This window comes from Drosophila montana, unplaced genomic scaffold (genome assembly GCF_035044405.1).
Source record: "Drosophila montana isolate Dmon_TW-CO22-7 unplaced genomic scaffold, ASM3504440v1 contig_3029_1, whole genome shotgun sequence".
NCBI lineage: Eukaryota > Metazoa > Arthropoda > Insecta > Diptera > Drosophilidae > Drosophila > Drosophila montana.
In genome coordinates this window covers 580,994-595,589 of record NW_026997904.1, presented here as the reverse complement: position 1 = coordinate 595,589, position 14,596 = coordinate 580,994, and the positions used below count along the sequence as shown (strand labels likewise).

Genomic DNA, 14,596 nt, shown 5'->3' with positions numbered 1-14,596 from the left:
GGCTTCAAAAAAGTGAAACATTTTTGTTGTGTATATGCTATAAACCAAGTTTGGTGTATCAAGCTCTTCTAGTTTTCGAGATATGCTTAAAAGAAAAGTTCTCAAAATCGATAAATATCGCTATTACGGAGGAGTCAGAGATATGAACTGCGACTGCCATATAGGTATAAACATTACAAATGTTCATTCTCTAACTCTTATAGTTCTCGAGATCGAATGTTCCGATCAGGAATATGCTAAGACATCATACCCGTTCTATTCATATACAGTGGGTATATGGTATAAAAGCCTGTAAATTGAGCTGAATATTAATTGCTTTGACAAAACTCTGGCTGCTAAAAAACAATTAGTTGCGCCACAATCAACAGCAATGGTAGCGCAGCAGCAACAACAACAACAACAACAACAACAACAATAACATAGGTGGCTCAAATCCAAATGCAGTCAATGGCATTGCTGGTGGTGCGGAGGTGTCTGCGGATATATCCCTACATAATACGTGTATTTCACGTTTCGTCAACGTTTTTTGTTGTGCTTCCTGTTGCGAATTTGTTTTTTCCACACCCTCGCCTTCGATTATAAGTATGTTGGGCAAGGCCTGACGAAAATTCGAGCGTGAAAGTGGCTGACAATTTGGTTGCGACATAAAAGAAAATCCATAGTAATAGAATAATAATAATAAAAGTTATGTCACATGTGGTGTGAAAAGCCGCTGTGAAAATCGAAAACCTGAACGTCATTCGCCTCTAGTCTGACTAATTTGATTAAATCTGAACGGCAATTGGGTCAATGTTAGCTCTTGTTTTGCCTAATTTAATTTATTCATTTTGTAACCTAAGCGAGTGCATTTTGTTAGCCACTCGCTTTTGGCTCTGGTTAAGTTTGTTTTTGGACCTTGTCGAATATGACGTCCTAAAATAAAAAAAAAACTGCGACAAGCGCGATAAGAGCTTTTTATTTATAACGATTTTATTAACGGTATTCAGCAAATTCTCATTTCAGGGTCGCAGCTTTTCGCTGGAATCGTATGGCAGGCGGGAAATGGTATATTTATTTGCATTCGGATTTTTTTTTATGAAGTTCTCACCCTCCACATATATATAAAACATAAGCAACAATATTTAAGATCAGCTTATGAGAAGATTCCCTGGAATAGTAAGAGTACAAACAGATATGCGTACGTATACCCAGGGCTGTAAACCCGAAATGAAATATTGGTGAGTCGGTGCACAACTCCCTCACATCCTTAAAACCAGGTTTTAACGAATACATTTTAACAACAATTTAATTTTGAATCTACAACTGCCCGTTGTACCGAAAATATTGCCAGCCGTAGATATTTTCTTATACAAAATGCGAGCTAAATTTGATCTTTACCCAAAATTTGGCATTTACGAAATATGTTTAGATATATGCTAAGTTTGGGACCAAAATTATAAAAGCTTTGGGGCTAAATATGCCTCAAAAGCTCAAAATCCATTTATATACTTTATATGGGCATAGTCGAGATGTCTAAACCTTCAACTGAGCTCTAAGAATAGATTATACTCAGAAGAAACAATTTTAAAATTTAAATTTCTAAAATTTAAGCCTAAAAGTGTACAGAAAAATTTCGACTCGGCTGTTTATGAGACACATCATTTGGGTTAGGCTTTGGTTCATAGTAAACAAAAAAGTAGAGTTCCGATTACGAACTAGTTCGGCTTTAAATCAGTTTTCAGTCCATTTAATCAAGTTCATAGGCCCTTTATATATGGAAAATCTAATACAAAGTTAAGTATTTTCGCAATATTTAATAGATATATTCTGCATATATATTCCAAACAAGAATAATCTGAGTTATCTGATTCTGTCTTTTCTTTCTGTACCGCATCATGTCTAATTTATGCGTACAGGGTATACAAGAAGTGTTATTTAGACACGCTGCTTAGATACTGCTTATTATTAATGTTATTTTGATAATTGTTGCTACTCCACATGAGGTTTAATGAGCAAAGGTTGAATTTTACGTCTGATTCACATAACATATACGTGCTTATTGCCGATAAGAGACTTTTCATTTATTATGTATATTAGGGAATGCAAAATACACTCAATGAACACTATATGATCATTTTATATATTCATTAACTTCTTATATTTTTTATTATAATTTTATTAAGTAATCGATCATTGGTTAAATAAAGTATGAAAAAATTCTTTAAAAACAGCTGAAAATAATTACTTTTATAATTATGCAAGCATTTTGTACGAAGGCATATAAGTATTATATATATGTGTATGCGTGTGTGTGTGTGTATGTATGTTTGTATGTGTATGTGTGTGTGTATGTATGTGTGTGTGTGTAAGTGGACGTGTGTATGCATGCATGTTAGTTTCCTAATACGAAACGCAGTCCAAGCTTATTTGTCGCTGTCCTGCAAATTTAAATAAAACGAATTTCTATCAAGTGCTCTCCTCCTCGATTCTCAAGAATTCAAGTTGGCCCTGCTGAAATTCAACAAGGCAGAAAACGTTGCCTGTGGAGGAGCAACTTGTGGCGGTGGATCAGAAGGAGGTGGAGCGGGTAAATACATATGTATGTAGATGTATGTATGTAGATATATGTATGTATGTAGATGTATGTATGTAGATGTATGTATGTAGATGTATGTATGTATGTAGATTTATGTATGTATGTATGTAGATTTATGTATGTATGTAGATTTATGTATGTATGTATGTATGTATGTATGTATGTATGTATGTATGTATGTATGTATGTATGTATGTATGTATGTATGTATGTATGTATGTATGTGTGTATGTATGTATGTATTTTTTTTTTTTTTTTTTTTTTTTAAACAATAAAGATTCAACCGAAACCCCGTCTTAACGTGTACCTTCATCGCATTAGATAACTGCAGTGAAAATTTCCGCTTCCTAGCTCTTACGGTATGGGCTGTGCGTTGATCACCAATCAGTCAGTCAATCAGTCAGTCAGTGAGTCAGTCAGTCTGTCAGGACAAAAAGAGATTATATTTATGTTTAATAATCGATCACTTGTTAATTGAAAATGAGAACCATTTACTCAAAAACAATTGCAAACAATTACTTATATTAACTTTAATTTTTATTTAACATTCGATTTCTTGATAAATTAAATATGCAATAAAATGCCTTTAAAATAATGGAATTTCATTAAGTTTTTATTCAATAATGGACCATTTTTTAAATTGAAAAAGCACTAAATTTACAAGTACTTATATCATTTTATTTAATGTCCGTCAATTTTTTAACTAAATTTGCACTTAGTTCTCTTAAAAACAATTCTTAATAAATGCTTAGTTATTTGCTAAAAATTCCCCTAAAAACAGTTAATAAAGAGGTACCCATTTCATTTTATTTAATTTTTATTCAATAAATGTAAACGAGTACTAATATAATTTTATTTTATTTATTGTTATACTTCAATTTAAATTTAAGAACTTTAAACAGTTGGTAAGATTTCGTGACTAGTTTAAGGTGCGAGTTTATCGCACTCGTACTTTCCGTTGGGCAGGCCGCAGCTTTTCACACAGTATTCGCCGGAATCGATGGAGCAGAAGGTGTTATCCGGGCAGGTGTTGATAATGGGACTTAAATCGCTGCCATCGCACAGTTGGAAGGTGGTGCGACTGGTGCAGACAAACATTTGGCTGCCATCGCAGGTTCTGCAGTTAACAGTGTTTGGGTCGCAAACGGGCTCAACACCATCTCCATCAATCGGTAGCCAGCATGGATCCAGTAGATTGGTGCAGATCTTGCCATTGCCACAGCTGAGTAAGCCGCCATTCTCAATGGGCGAGTTGTTGATGCAGACCTTGTAGTGGGTGGAGTTCATGCAGGCCACCTTGTTCTCCATGCAACCGCCGCAAACCGCGCCACTAGCTGCCACCAGCAGGGAGCTGAGCGCCAAGAGGAGCATCTAAAGGAAGTTGAAGCGGTTAAAGAAGGCATCTTCTGCTAGCCACTGTCTAGCTGGCTTACCAGATTTTTCAGGCAGTGCGACTGCTGCATTTCGAATATTTGTTATGCTTGACGGAAGAACGTCGGACTGACTAATGAGACCTTTCAACATATGCCGCACATTTATATCATCCATCCGGAGCTTGGAGCACTCTTTGGAAAAAAAAAAAAAACAAAAAACAGCCTGAGATAATCGCCTTGTTTTATGCTGGGCTTAGGATTGTGCTAACAAAAATGTTTACAGCTGATAGCCGAATACAGATACGCAGCACAGTAGCTACCATATTTATGGATGCGCTAGCATTGAGAGATAAAAAAAGGCTGTCGGATGGTTTTCAGTCATAAAGATAATGCGCGGAGCGGTCCACAGCATTTATAAGGCATGAGTACGGCATCCAGCTACTTCAATTAGAAAACTGAAGATGTTGCAGCTCCTACGCATTGGGCTAATTGGTCTACTGGCCACGCTGCTGGCGCCAGCAGCGATTGTGGAGGCCACCTGCGGGCTGTGTTACGGGGCGCACACCTGCACCAGCAACACCACCTTTCAGCTGTGCTATAATGGTAAGCTTGGATGCTTGAAGCAGTTTTAAGTTGGCGCCTAAACTCAATGCCGCACCACAGGCGTTCCATATCCGGAGCATAGCTTCTCCTGTCCGGAGAATAACCCGATTTGCACGGAATATGGAGATATTTGCATGGGCACGGATAGCCTTCCCATCTGCGGGGATACTTCCAAGTGTGCACAGTGCAGCAATGGTGAAATGTACGCCTGCGCCTCTCGCACCACCTTCGGCAGATGCGATGACGGTGTACTCCTGCCCGAGCGCAGTCCTTGCCCCACGGACTGGTTCTGCAGCGTCTCTGGAGCAGCGATAGGAGATCCCTGTGTTTCAAGGTGCGAGCCGGACAGTCAAGACACGTGCGACATGGTCGAGAACGAGTCGGGCACTACGACAACACCTGATCCGGGCACTACGTCTAGCCCAACTGCCACTGCTGATCCGAGCACCACAGCTAGCTCAACCTCTGATAGCAGCAGCAGCAGCAGCAGCAGCAGCGGCACCAGCTCCGCGACAACAGCTGCACCTCCATTCGATGCGGATCAATATTGTCGCGGCATTCAGAAAGCCGGTCGCTTTGCCATACCAAATGACACAGATTGCACCAGGTAAGCTTTTGTTGAATATCAATTAAATGCACTCTTATTGATCAATAACTATTCTCCTCTTGCAGCTACATCAGTTGCTTCTATAGGGGCGGCGTCTGGCAGGCCAACATAGTCTCTTGTCCGGCAGAAAAACCTTACTTCAGTGCGATCTCCGCTTGCGGCACGGTAAGGCCAACCACTGCTGGTTGTAATTAACTTAATTGTAACCGTTATCTGTTTATATAATTGTTTACAAACGAATCTATTAAATAAAGTCTAGATTTTCCTACTAGCTATAATCATAAATTTTTGACTTTCTGCCAACAATTGTAAATTCCAGCAGAAATTTTCTATCAATAGCTAAGATATCTTTTAATGGCCAAAAAGAGCCAGGCTAAGCTTAAGGCCATCTGCTAGTCGACTATTCTAATGCCTAATGAAAAAGACAAATATCTGACTTGGAGATGAGCGCGGGCCGAGTTTTGACGAGACAGACCAAGACGAGCACGAAACAATCTTTTACAAGCACGCGCGACTTAAATAGATCAAGACACGGTCCAGCCGTGCCTAACACAGTCAAGAATTTCGAAAATTGTTTTTACTCTACAGATCGTGCTCTTCGTGCTGGTGATTAGCACGGACTCGCACGGAACACACACGAAAAACAATCTTGCAGCACGAGCCTGTCGTGGCACGGCGGAAAACACGTCCCATCTCTAAGCTGATTGCTGACACACTTAGGCAATCAGTAAGGGTCGAGTTCTAATAACTGGACAATCTTTGAGCATTTGATTAAGTGATGCATTTATAATAATTTGAAAAATTCTTTTCAGCCCGTTGTCCATAATGTCCATAATTGCCACAGCAATTGCAACTGACTTACGAGAATATTTTGGGCATTTGGTCAGCGGCCCGGTAGCTACTCAGGTGTATTATTATGATAGAGCTTTCTGCTCATTATCGCAGTGTTAGATTCTTTTTTCATTCGTGGTTTTTATGTTGCGATCATAAAACAGCGCCGGGCAATCAAGTGGAAAGCCAAAGCAAATAAAACAATTAGCATGCCCCAAAATATATATGAAGAGTAGATAAACAATGAAAATTTCACTAGGCGAGTAGAAAAAAACAAGAGCTTATAACGCCGCAGACAAGAGATTAATGTACTTTAGTACACCCGAAACCTTGACAGTGAACAGAAGTCATCATTGGGCAACATCAAGGAGCATCGAGTAGGCGTCAAATGGCTATGAAAATGTCCAATTATGTGCAAATTGTGGGCGCAATTGTGGTAAGCACAGTTTAGCAAGGATATTCGCATGATATTCAATTCAAATATCTTTTCATCCAAAGCTCGCACTAGCCTGGCTGCTGGTTGGGATCTTGGCGGATTGTAATGTTTGCCAAACGAATCAGGTGGCCTGTATTAATTCCACATCCTTCTACTTGTGTTTTGGAGGTGCGTATATTACAATTTATTATAATATTCAAGTGCAAGGTAAGTATATTAAAGCCCTGCATCGAGTCAACTGAAATGCGTTTTGAATACTCGCGCAATTATTTCGATCGAGCGAGTCGTGAGTCAAGTCTCGGCACGAGCTGTTTGAGTTGCCGACAATAAACTGCGTCAGCTGAACTAAAGCTAAAACTGATCGAGCTCGCAACTAGTTGCGGTTGTGTCCGAACTAGTGGGCTCGAACATGTTGCTGACTTGAGCAGTTCGAGCTTCGTTTACCCGAGTCGAGTTTGAGACGCCGAGTTCGATGCAAATCAATAAATACATATTTTTAATATATTCTTACAGATGGCACGCCGCATACGGATCATATTTACTCGTGCCTGGACGGCACCGTCTGCACCGACAGGGCGGCCATCTGCCTGCAGAAAAGCGCCCAGCGGCCGCCCAGCTGCGGCGACACCAGCAAATGTGGACAATGTAGCGCACAGCGCAACTATAAATTCGCCTGTCAGAGTCGGCGTCTGTTCCAAATGTGCTACGGGGCCACACAGCCGACGGGCGCGCTGGGCACCTGCCCGGCGGGCTATGTTTGCGATGCCAACACCGATGTGGTCTGTGTGGCCGAGCGGGCGGGTCAAAACTACACCTGTGACCTAAACGACGATCTGGTGAGCACCGAGGGCACCACAGTGGCAACCACAGTGGCAACCACAGTGGCAACCACAGTGGCAACCACAGTGGCAACCACAGTGGCAACCACAGTAGCAACCACAGCCACGCCCACAACGCCCAGCTCCCTGACGGCGCAACAGGTATGCGAGCTGAGGGCCAAGACGGGACTCTACGAAACTGTGCCGCGCGATCCCAACTGCAAACGGTTTGTAACAATTAAAAGATCAATTCTCAGCTCCAACTGATGCATATTCTATTCCTTGCAGCTATATTAGCTGCTACTTTGCCTCGACTGGCAAGATAATCGCCGTGGAATACGATTGCACGGCGAGCTCCTATTTCGAGGCGGAAAATGAACGCTGTTCCTACCTGTTGCCCGCTAATTGCACAGCTTGATTGATATTTGATATAATATGAACTTTAATAATAATAATGGATAGATAATTATAATACTAGATAATGCTAACTCTCACTCCAGCTCCACGCCGTTGAGGCTCAGGCGGGCCACAGCACTCGTGCAGGTGGCGGGCAGCGAAGTGACGCACGTCTTGCTGGAGCTGCTGTAGTAGGTGCTGCCCGGACAGGTGTACAGCTTGCCCAGCCAGCTGCCGTTCAGCTCAAAGCAGTAGATATACTGACGACAAGTCGTGCTGGCCGTGGTGCCCACCGGATAGTAATCCTCTGCCTGCATCTTGGCGCAATACGCATTCGGATTGCTGGTGGTGGGCGCCACTGTGGTGGTCGTGGTGGTGCTCAGCGGCGTGTAGCACGTGGCGGGCACTGTGGTGACGCACAGCCTGCTGCTGGGACTAAAGTATGTGCTGCCCGGACACGTGTATTTCTGACCACGCCAGCTGCCATTCAGGAGGAAGCACTTGATATACTGGCGGCAAGTTGTTGCCGTATAGTTGCCCACCGCATAGTTGCCCTGGGCCTGGACAGCGGCGCAGTAGGCGCTGGCATCGCTGGTCGAGGGCGTGGCTGCTGCCGTAGTTGTTGTTGCTGCCGTTGTTGTTGTTGCTGCAGTTGTTATTGTTGCTGCAGTTGTTGTTGTTGATGCAGTTGTTGCAGTTGTTGCCGTTGTTGCCGTTGTTGCCGTTGTTGCCGTTGTTGCCGTTGTTGCAGTTGTTGCAGTTGTTGCAGCTGTTGCCGTTGTTGCAGTTGCTGCTGTTGTTGTTGTTGTCGTCTCATCTGCATAAGAACAGGTGGGCACCACCTGCGTGTCCAGTCCGCATATCCGCTCATCACGACTGTTGCACACATAGCCCTCAGCACAGCTGCCCAGCGAGTTCTGCGGCGCATCGGTGCCCAGGCAGAGCGCAAAGGTGTTCGTTCCGGTGCAGGCAAAGGTCTTGGTGATGTCACACTTGTTGCAGTCCTGGCAGGCGCCGGTTCCACTGCTGCTAGGCTGGCAGCGCACGCCGGCTGCGCCGCTCACACACACATAGCCGTCGGGACAGTTGTAGGGTATGCGCGTGGGCAGGCCACTTGCATCGCAGGCCTGCGTCTGGTTGAGCGAGTAGCAGGCCATGCTGTTGACGGGATTGCACACATTGCACGTGGCCCTGGCGCTGGCCCACAGGCACATCAGCTGCAGCAGCCAACCAAAAAGTTTCATCTTCTTCGCAGACATTTCACACAATTGTATTTGCTTCTTCGACTGTTGTCTCTCTTTAAATAGTAATTTTGGGTAACTAATTTTGGCTTGACCTTGTCCAAGCAACTGTTTTTGTGCTAGCCACAATTTAGATAAGCTCGCAGACCTTGCTGGCGCTTTGCCTTATCAAAAGGGCCATAAAGAAAGCAACCTAACAAAGTCTCTGCTCACTTTCCCATACAAGATTTGCTTTTGTGTTCCAGTTAGATTAGGCCAGATTGCAGTTTTCATTACGATTAAAAAGCTGCTGCAGTGCAACGTTCAGCCAGTTGCATTTCAAGATGCGACGTCTACTCACTGCGATTCTGGCCATTGCAGTCGGCAGCCTGGGCTGCCAGGCAGAATGCAATGCCTGCGCCGCCGGCAGCGGCGTGGCCTGCATCTCGGAGCGTCAGTTTCAGTTCTGCGCAAATAACCAGACCACGGGACCCGTCAACTCCTGCCCCGCGGACAGCTACTGCTCCAGCCAGGTGCCGATTTGCCAAAAGAACGCAGCACTTGTCGCCTGTGCGGGCTGCGGCGAGTGCAACGAACTGGGCACCTTTGCCTGCACGGGCACGCGCACCTTTGCCCTGTGCCTGGGCAGCAATCGACCCTCCAATATCACGGCCAGCTGTAGCGATCAGCTGGTGTGCAACAGAAATCTGCCGGAAATATGCGGCAATGCCACTGCGACAAGTGCCACCTGCCCAGAGCAGCCGGCAACCACAGAGCAGCCAAGCACTGAGGACGACACAGACACCACCACACTGGAGAGCACCACCGTATCCACCACAGATGATTTTTGCCGTGCATCCTTCAAGGGTATTCCCATTCATGCTATTCCCAATGATACCGAGTGCACCAGGTAAGCCCGAGTTTCCTTAACTATATTCCAGCTGCTTTAATTGTTTTCTTCCCTCTCTCAGTTACATCTATTGCCGATTCTATATACAATCGTGGGTGGGTCGCATTATCGATTGCCCCTCTGATAAACCCTATTTCAATGGCTGGACCTTGTGTTGCGGCACAACGAAGTCAACGCTTCCAGGTTGTCTTGTTGCTTAATTATGTTTATTAAATATATGGTGTTAGTATTTTCTGAAGAAATATTCCTCATTAAAAATATATATTTGAATTTTTTTAACTACTCGCTAATTCCACAAATCTTACTTAAGTTGTGTGCACACGAGTATTTCAGTTTTTGTAGATAAGACCTTCAACTTGCGTTAAGATTTTACTATCTCTGTGAAATCTGCGCCAATAAAAAGCTTTTCTTTTAAAATTAGTTGTCTTTAAAGCAATACAAAAAGCTTTTATCTCCGGCAAGAATATCTTATAAAAAAAAAACAATATATACTTTTCCCTATTTATTATATGCATAAAATAATTCGCATTATATTGCAGGTGATCCACCAGGAATATAATGTCGTGGAAGTAAAAAAACTAGGGGCCCTATTACTGGAGCTTGGCAAGGAATATGAGTTGATGCCGTCGACCTGGTCTACCTACCAGGTCAGTCTAATTTAAAATAAATTAAAAAAATTCTTTTAAGTTGTTATTTTATTTTTGTATAGTAGCCTTTATTTTGTAATATGTATTATATTATATATGTATATTATTTCATTCCACAGAGAAGAGTTTAATATAAAGCTTTTTAAAATCTATTGCATACTTTTTGGCGGCAGCATTTATTGCTAGCTTTAATGGCCTTTGCCAGTGTGCCCAAAATAGTTCATTAATTTAAAATATTTAGTTAAAGCATTTCAAATATATGCATATCCTTATCAAAGCAAAGGGCTTAAGCTTTAAATTATGAGTCTATGCTGAAAGCTGCTTAATATATATTAATATACTATTTAATATGTATATTCGATTTTTCAGTGCTTTTAAAAATGCAATGTTTAAAATATATTGCTTAGTTTTAGGCAGCAGTCTTTATTGTGCCAAAATTATTTAATCCTTATCATTTTCAAAGGGCTTTCGGTTTTTTAGACAACTATTTCTTTATGGCGCTGCGCTCGAAGCGGCTTCATAAATTCAAAGAGGCTAAACAAAGATGTGTTTATTATTTAAAAGTTTTTACGATTGTGCTTACGTAACTCATATGATCAGCTATTATGCAGATAAGATTAAAGGCACATCTTAAATGCACTTGCCAGGCATTGCAACACTGCAGTTGTGCTTGAAGATGTTGGGCGTGCTGGTGCTGCTGTTGCTGGCGATCGGAGTCCAGGATTGCCGGGCCGATTGTAATATCTGCAGCGCATCCTCCAATGCGGCCTGCGTCTCGGAAACACAGTTTATGTTCTGCGAGGACAACCTACCCATCCAGCCAATCAATAGTTGTCCATCGGGAACGTATTGTACGGCGCAGGCGGCGATTTGCCAGGCCGACAGCAACATGAGGTCATGTAACAGCTGTTCAATGTGCAACTCAGGCATGACCCATGCCTGCCTGGGCGTTCGCACATTTGCTCTGTGCCTGGGTACACTCACGCCATCGTCGATCACCGGCAGCTGTGCTCCCAACTATGTCTGCAACCTGGAAAATCCCAACATTTGCAGCAGTGCAACATCCGGCTCACAGGCCACCTGCCCCCTGGTGGATGATGAACTGTCAACGACAATGTCTCCAGGCTCTTTCGTGGATCCCACCACTTACTGCAGCTATATCCAGCAGGCTGGCCGCTTTCCCTATGGCAACACGCTGGAAACAACGTGCAAAGAGTATGTATTCTAATCCGTCCGGTGGCCAATTCGATTTTAACCCAGCCCGCATTTAGGTACATCAACTGCTATTTGAGCTCTAGTTCCTGGTACGGTGCCCTCTACTACTGCCCGGGCTCAACCTATTTCCAACCCACTTCAAAGATGTGCAACACCACCATTCCTCCCACCTGCACCTCAGGCGTAAGAAACTTGCAGCTACGAAGTCTGCGACTGTCCTGAGCATGGATACCAAATGTAAATCAAAAGTAGTTTTGATTGAAAAGGGCTTTTATTTGTTGAAAAATAAAAAATGTATTGAAATAATAATTATATGTTTATTTATATACTTAAAATATGGACAGCAACAATTGGTTTTATTTTAAAAATTATGTTATCAATTTTTGGCTATAATTAAACCATTTCCTTATATTTATTATTATTAGATAATAATTAGATTATCAGCTATATAAAAAAGAAGTTATAAAAATTAATTTAATTCTTTTTATATATCTTCTTTTTTATATATGCTATTCTCCAGGGTGATTGCGTGGCTAACAAACAATTTTTTTTTCCATTTCAGGTTTCCGCGTTTTTTCCGCTCTCGCAGGTGGAATTGCCCAAAACAAAATCTTAGCGCGCGCCTTCGCAGGTAAGTTAACTATTGCTTATATTTATTTATATACTTATATTCATATTATTATTAGATTAATCAGCTTTCAGCCTAAAAATTAAGCAAAATTTTCTTAAAGCTAGCACACTTTATTAATAGGTATTATTCATAATTCGCAGCCTTGGCTAATGTGTTTCTGTATAATACCTAAAAGATCTTTACACGCCTTAATATTTCGTATTTTTTGCGCTACGTACTATAAATCACTGCTAAAAAATCGTTTAGTGGTCAAAAAGCCAACGCCTACAACGAGATTAACACATTATGATAAATATATACCTATGTATATATTTATTTATATACTATATTTAAATGTTTTTAGCCCATGTCACCTATAAATACGCGCATTAGGCGGCATTGTCAGCCGGTCTGGGCCTGAAATAAAATTCAAATATTTTGGGTAAAATTTTTGTTGTGGATTTGCTTTAAGGCCACGCAGACCACAATCACATGCCACTTGCCACTTGCTGCATGCCACATGCCACAAACTCCAATTGCAGAGCGTGCACGTAGCTGGCGCAAAACTATGTAGATGCGTGTTTGGCTGCGGATTCGGATTGGGTTCGCATTCGAGGCGTGTGAAATCGAGACCATTGAAATTGAAAACGCTCAATGAAAACTTTTGCGGCTCAGCCTTGGATTGAATTGCATTTCCCTTGCCAGCGAGGCCAGCCAGGCCAGCCAGGCCAGGCGCCTGGCCCCGGCAAACTTCTGTGGCCCCTGTGGCCACGTAACTGACCCACATCAACAGCAGAGAGCTAGAGAGAGCGAGAGAGAGGCAGAAGCAGCTGACTCTCTGCCATCAAAATGCCATGCAAACGATTTTTATGGCATGTGGCAAAAAAGTTTTGGCTCTACCAATAAAGAAAAAGAGCGCACATTTCATAATTGTGCACGTTTCGGGCAGGGCCAAAAGTTCGGGCCAGGCCAGCAGAATTTTCAAGGTACAACTGCCAATGGGGCGTATGCGCCATAAAGGTTACAATAGGCAGACGCTGTCGCCCAAGAAAAGCTCAGCCAAATAATGAAGGACTCAAATTAAGCTTAAATAACAAATGTGTGTGCTAAAGAAATGCCAAGAAACTGGATTGAGCAACATCTCGATGCCAACTAAGTGGAATTGCACTGAAGTACAAAAGTCCTTAATGGGAAATAATAAGAAAACAGAACACATTTATTTAACTTTCATTTTGTTCAATAATCAGCTTATGTTTGTTGCATGCCAACCAGATTATTTCTGGCAGGCAAAAGGCATATTTAAACATCGCCTTACTCTGCGATTCTCATGAATTCAAGTAAGCCCTTGCATGTTTTCATGCCTTGATTGTGAGTGTGTTGTTGGGTTGATATTCTAATAAAAGTTAACTTTTACTTTCACTCTCTGTCTCTTTCTCTCTCCCTCTCTCTCTGTCTCATTTTGTGCTCTCTTTCCCGTTACTCCAGCTTACTCTCGACTTCTATTGCTCTTTTACTGATGCATTCATCATCATAACATCATTGTGAAGCGGCTCAGGCTGGAGCTCTTGGCTTCAGCATGGCTACTTGAGCTTACGAACCCCTAAAGTGCTCACATGCTAGTTCTGGCCAACTTTGTGCGCCTCTGCCAGCTATCTAGGCCTTGGCTATGAAAGTGCTTTCAACAGGCGCTGGCTTCGAGTGTAACGACTGCACTCAGCGCTGATGAATTCATTAATTATTTTCCCTAATAGAATCTGCCAGTGGCTCAGACAAGGGAGTCCTTACTAGTTATGGCCTGAATGTGTCTGTTTAATTAAATTAAATGCATTGAGTTATGTTCCAGCTGGCTGCCAAAATTCGATTAATGCCTGACATAATCTTAAAGTTCTACAAAGAGAGTAGAGTGGAGTTCTCAACTGTATTCAGCTCTGCTCCTCGAATCCTTGCGAACAGACAACGCCGCGCAGCCGTTGTGTTTGCTCAACGGCACGCAGCTTTTTTATGTTAGTTTTTATTTCTGTTGCTGTTATCATTAGCTAACAAAACTCGTGCAGCACAGCTACATATATGTGCTTTAAGGCTATTAAATGCAGGCAGCAAGGCGCTCGCTCAGTGTGCAACCGGCAACAACAACAAGCGACAACAACCTTAGAAACAAGTGGGCCTTTGGGCTGTGAACTGTCAGCTTCACATCTCTTCTGCCTGGCTTAAAGCAGCCTCCACACTCGTATATATACTATATATATATACTAGATGTCTGTAGAATGAGGGCAACTGCAGCGCGTCTTTAAATAGTTGCAGACAACCCGCTGTTTTGCATATGAACATTTCTCTCTCTCTTTGTCTATGTGTGTG

General features: G+C 42.5%; 6 protein-coding genes across 6 annotated transcripts; 4 read left to right on the top strand and 2 right to left on the bottom strand.

Moving 5' to 3' along the window:
* Window positions 1–3,414: 3,414 nt before the first annotated feature.
* Window positions 3,415–4,167, bottom strand: LOC135430567 (uncharacterized). The gene is made up of 2 exons (XM_064685291.1): window positions 4,009–4,167; window positions 3,415–3,946 (listed from the first exon to the last, which is right to left on the bottom strand). Exons 1-2 carry the CDS (start codon window positions 4,036–4,038, stop codon window positions 3,500–3,502), a joined length of 477 nt encoding a protein of 158 aa, XP_064541361.1. The 5' UTR covers window positions 4,039–4,167; the 3' UTR covers window positions 3,415–3,499.
* Window positions 4,168–4,377: 210 nt separating this feature from the next.
* LOC135430566 (uncharacterized) lies at window positions 4,378–5,443 on the top strand. Its single transcript, XM_064685290.1, has 3 exons — window positions 4,378–4,551; window positions 4,612–5,158; window positions 5,224–5,443. Exons 1-3 carry the CDS (start codon window positions 4,410–4,412, stop codon window positions 5,351–5,353), a joined length of 819 nt encoding a protein of 272 aa, XP_064541360.1. The 5' UTR covers window positions 4,378–4,409; the 3' UTR covers window positions 5,354–5,443.
* Window positions 5,444–5,994: 551 nt separating this feature from the next.
* Window positions 5,995–7,697, top strand: LOC135430523 (uncharacterized). Its single transcript, XM_064685221.1, has 4 exons — window positions 5,995–6,425; window positions 6,488–6,593; window positions 6,939–7,470; window positions 7,532–7,697. The coding sequence occupies exons 1-4, from the start codon at window positions 6,378–6,380 to the stop codon at window positions 7,659–7,661; spliced, it is 816 nt and encodes a 271-aa protein (XP_064541291.1). The 5' UTR covers window positions 5,995–6,377; the 3' UTR covers window positions 7,662–7,697.
* Window positions 7,668–8,998, bottom strand: LOC135430522 (uncharacterized). Its single transcript, XM_064685220.1, has one exon. It carries the CDS (start codon window positions 8,896–8,898, stop codon window positions 7,735–7,737), a length of 1,164 nt encoding a protein of 387 aa, XP_064541290.1. The 5' UTR covers window positions 8,899–8,998; the 3' UTR covers window positions 7,668–7,734.
* Window positions 8,999–9,170: 172 nt separating this feature from the next.
* On the top strand, window positions 9,171–10,059 carry LOC135430557 (uncharacterized). The gene is made up of 2 exons (XM_064685262.1): window positions 9,171–9,769; window positions 9,831–10,059. Exons 1-2 carry the CDS (start codon window positions 9,204–9,206, stop codon window positions 9,967–9,969), a joined length of 705 nt encoding a protein of 234 aa, XP_064541332.1. The 5' UTR covers window positions 9,171–9,203; the 3' UTR covers window positions 9,970–10,059.
* A 1,010-nt stretch (window positions 10,060–11,069) lies between these two features.
* On the top strand, window positions 11,070–11,966 carry LOC135430556 (uncharacterized). The gene is made up of 2 exons (XM_064685261.1): window positions 11,070–11,631; window positions 11,688–11,966. Exons 1-2 carry the CDS (start codon window positions 11,093–11,095, stop codon window positions 11,851–11,853), a joined length of 705 nt encoding a protein of 234 aa, XP_064541331.1. The 5' UTR covers window positions 11,070–11,092; the 3' UTR covers window positions 11,854–11,966.
* Window positions 11,967–14,596: the final 2,630 nt, after the last annotated feature.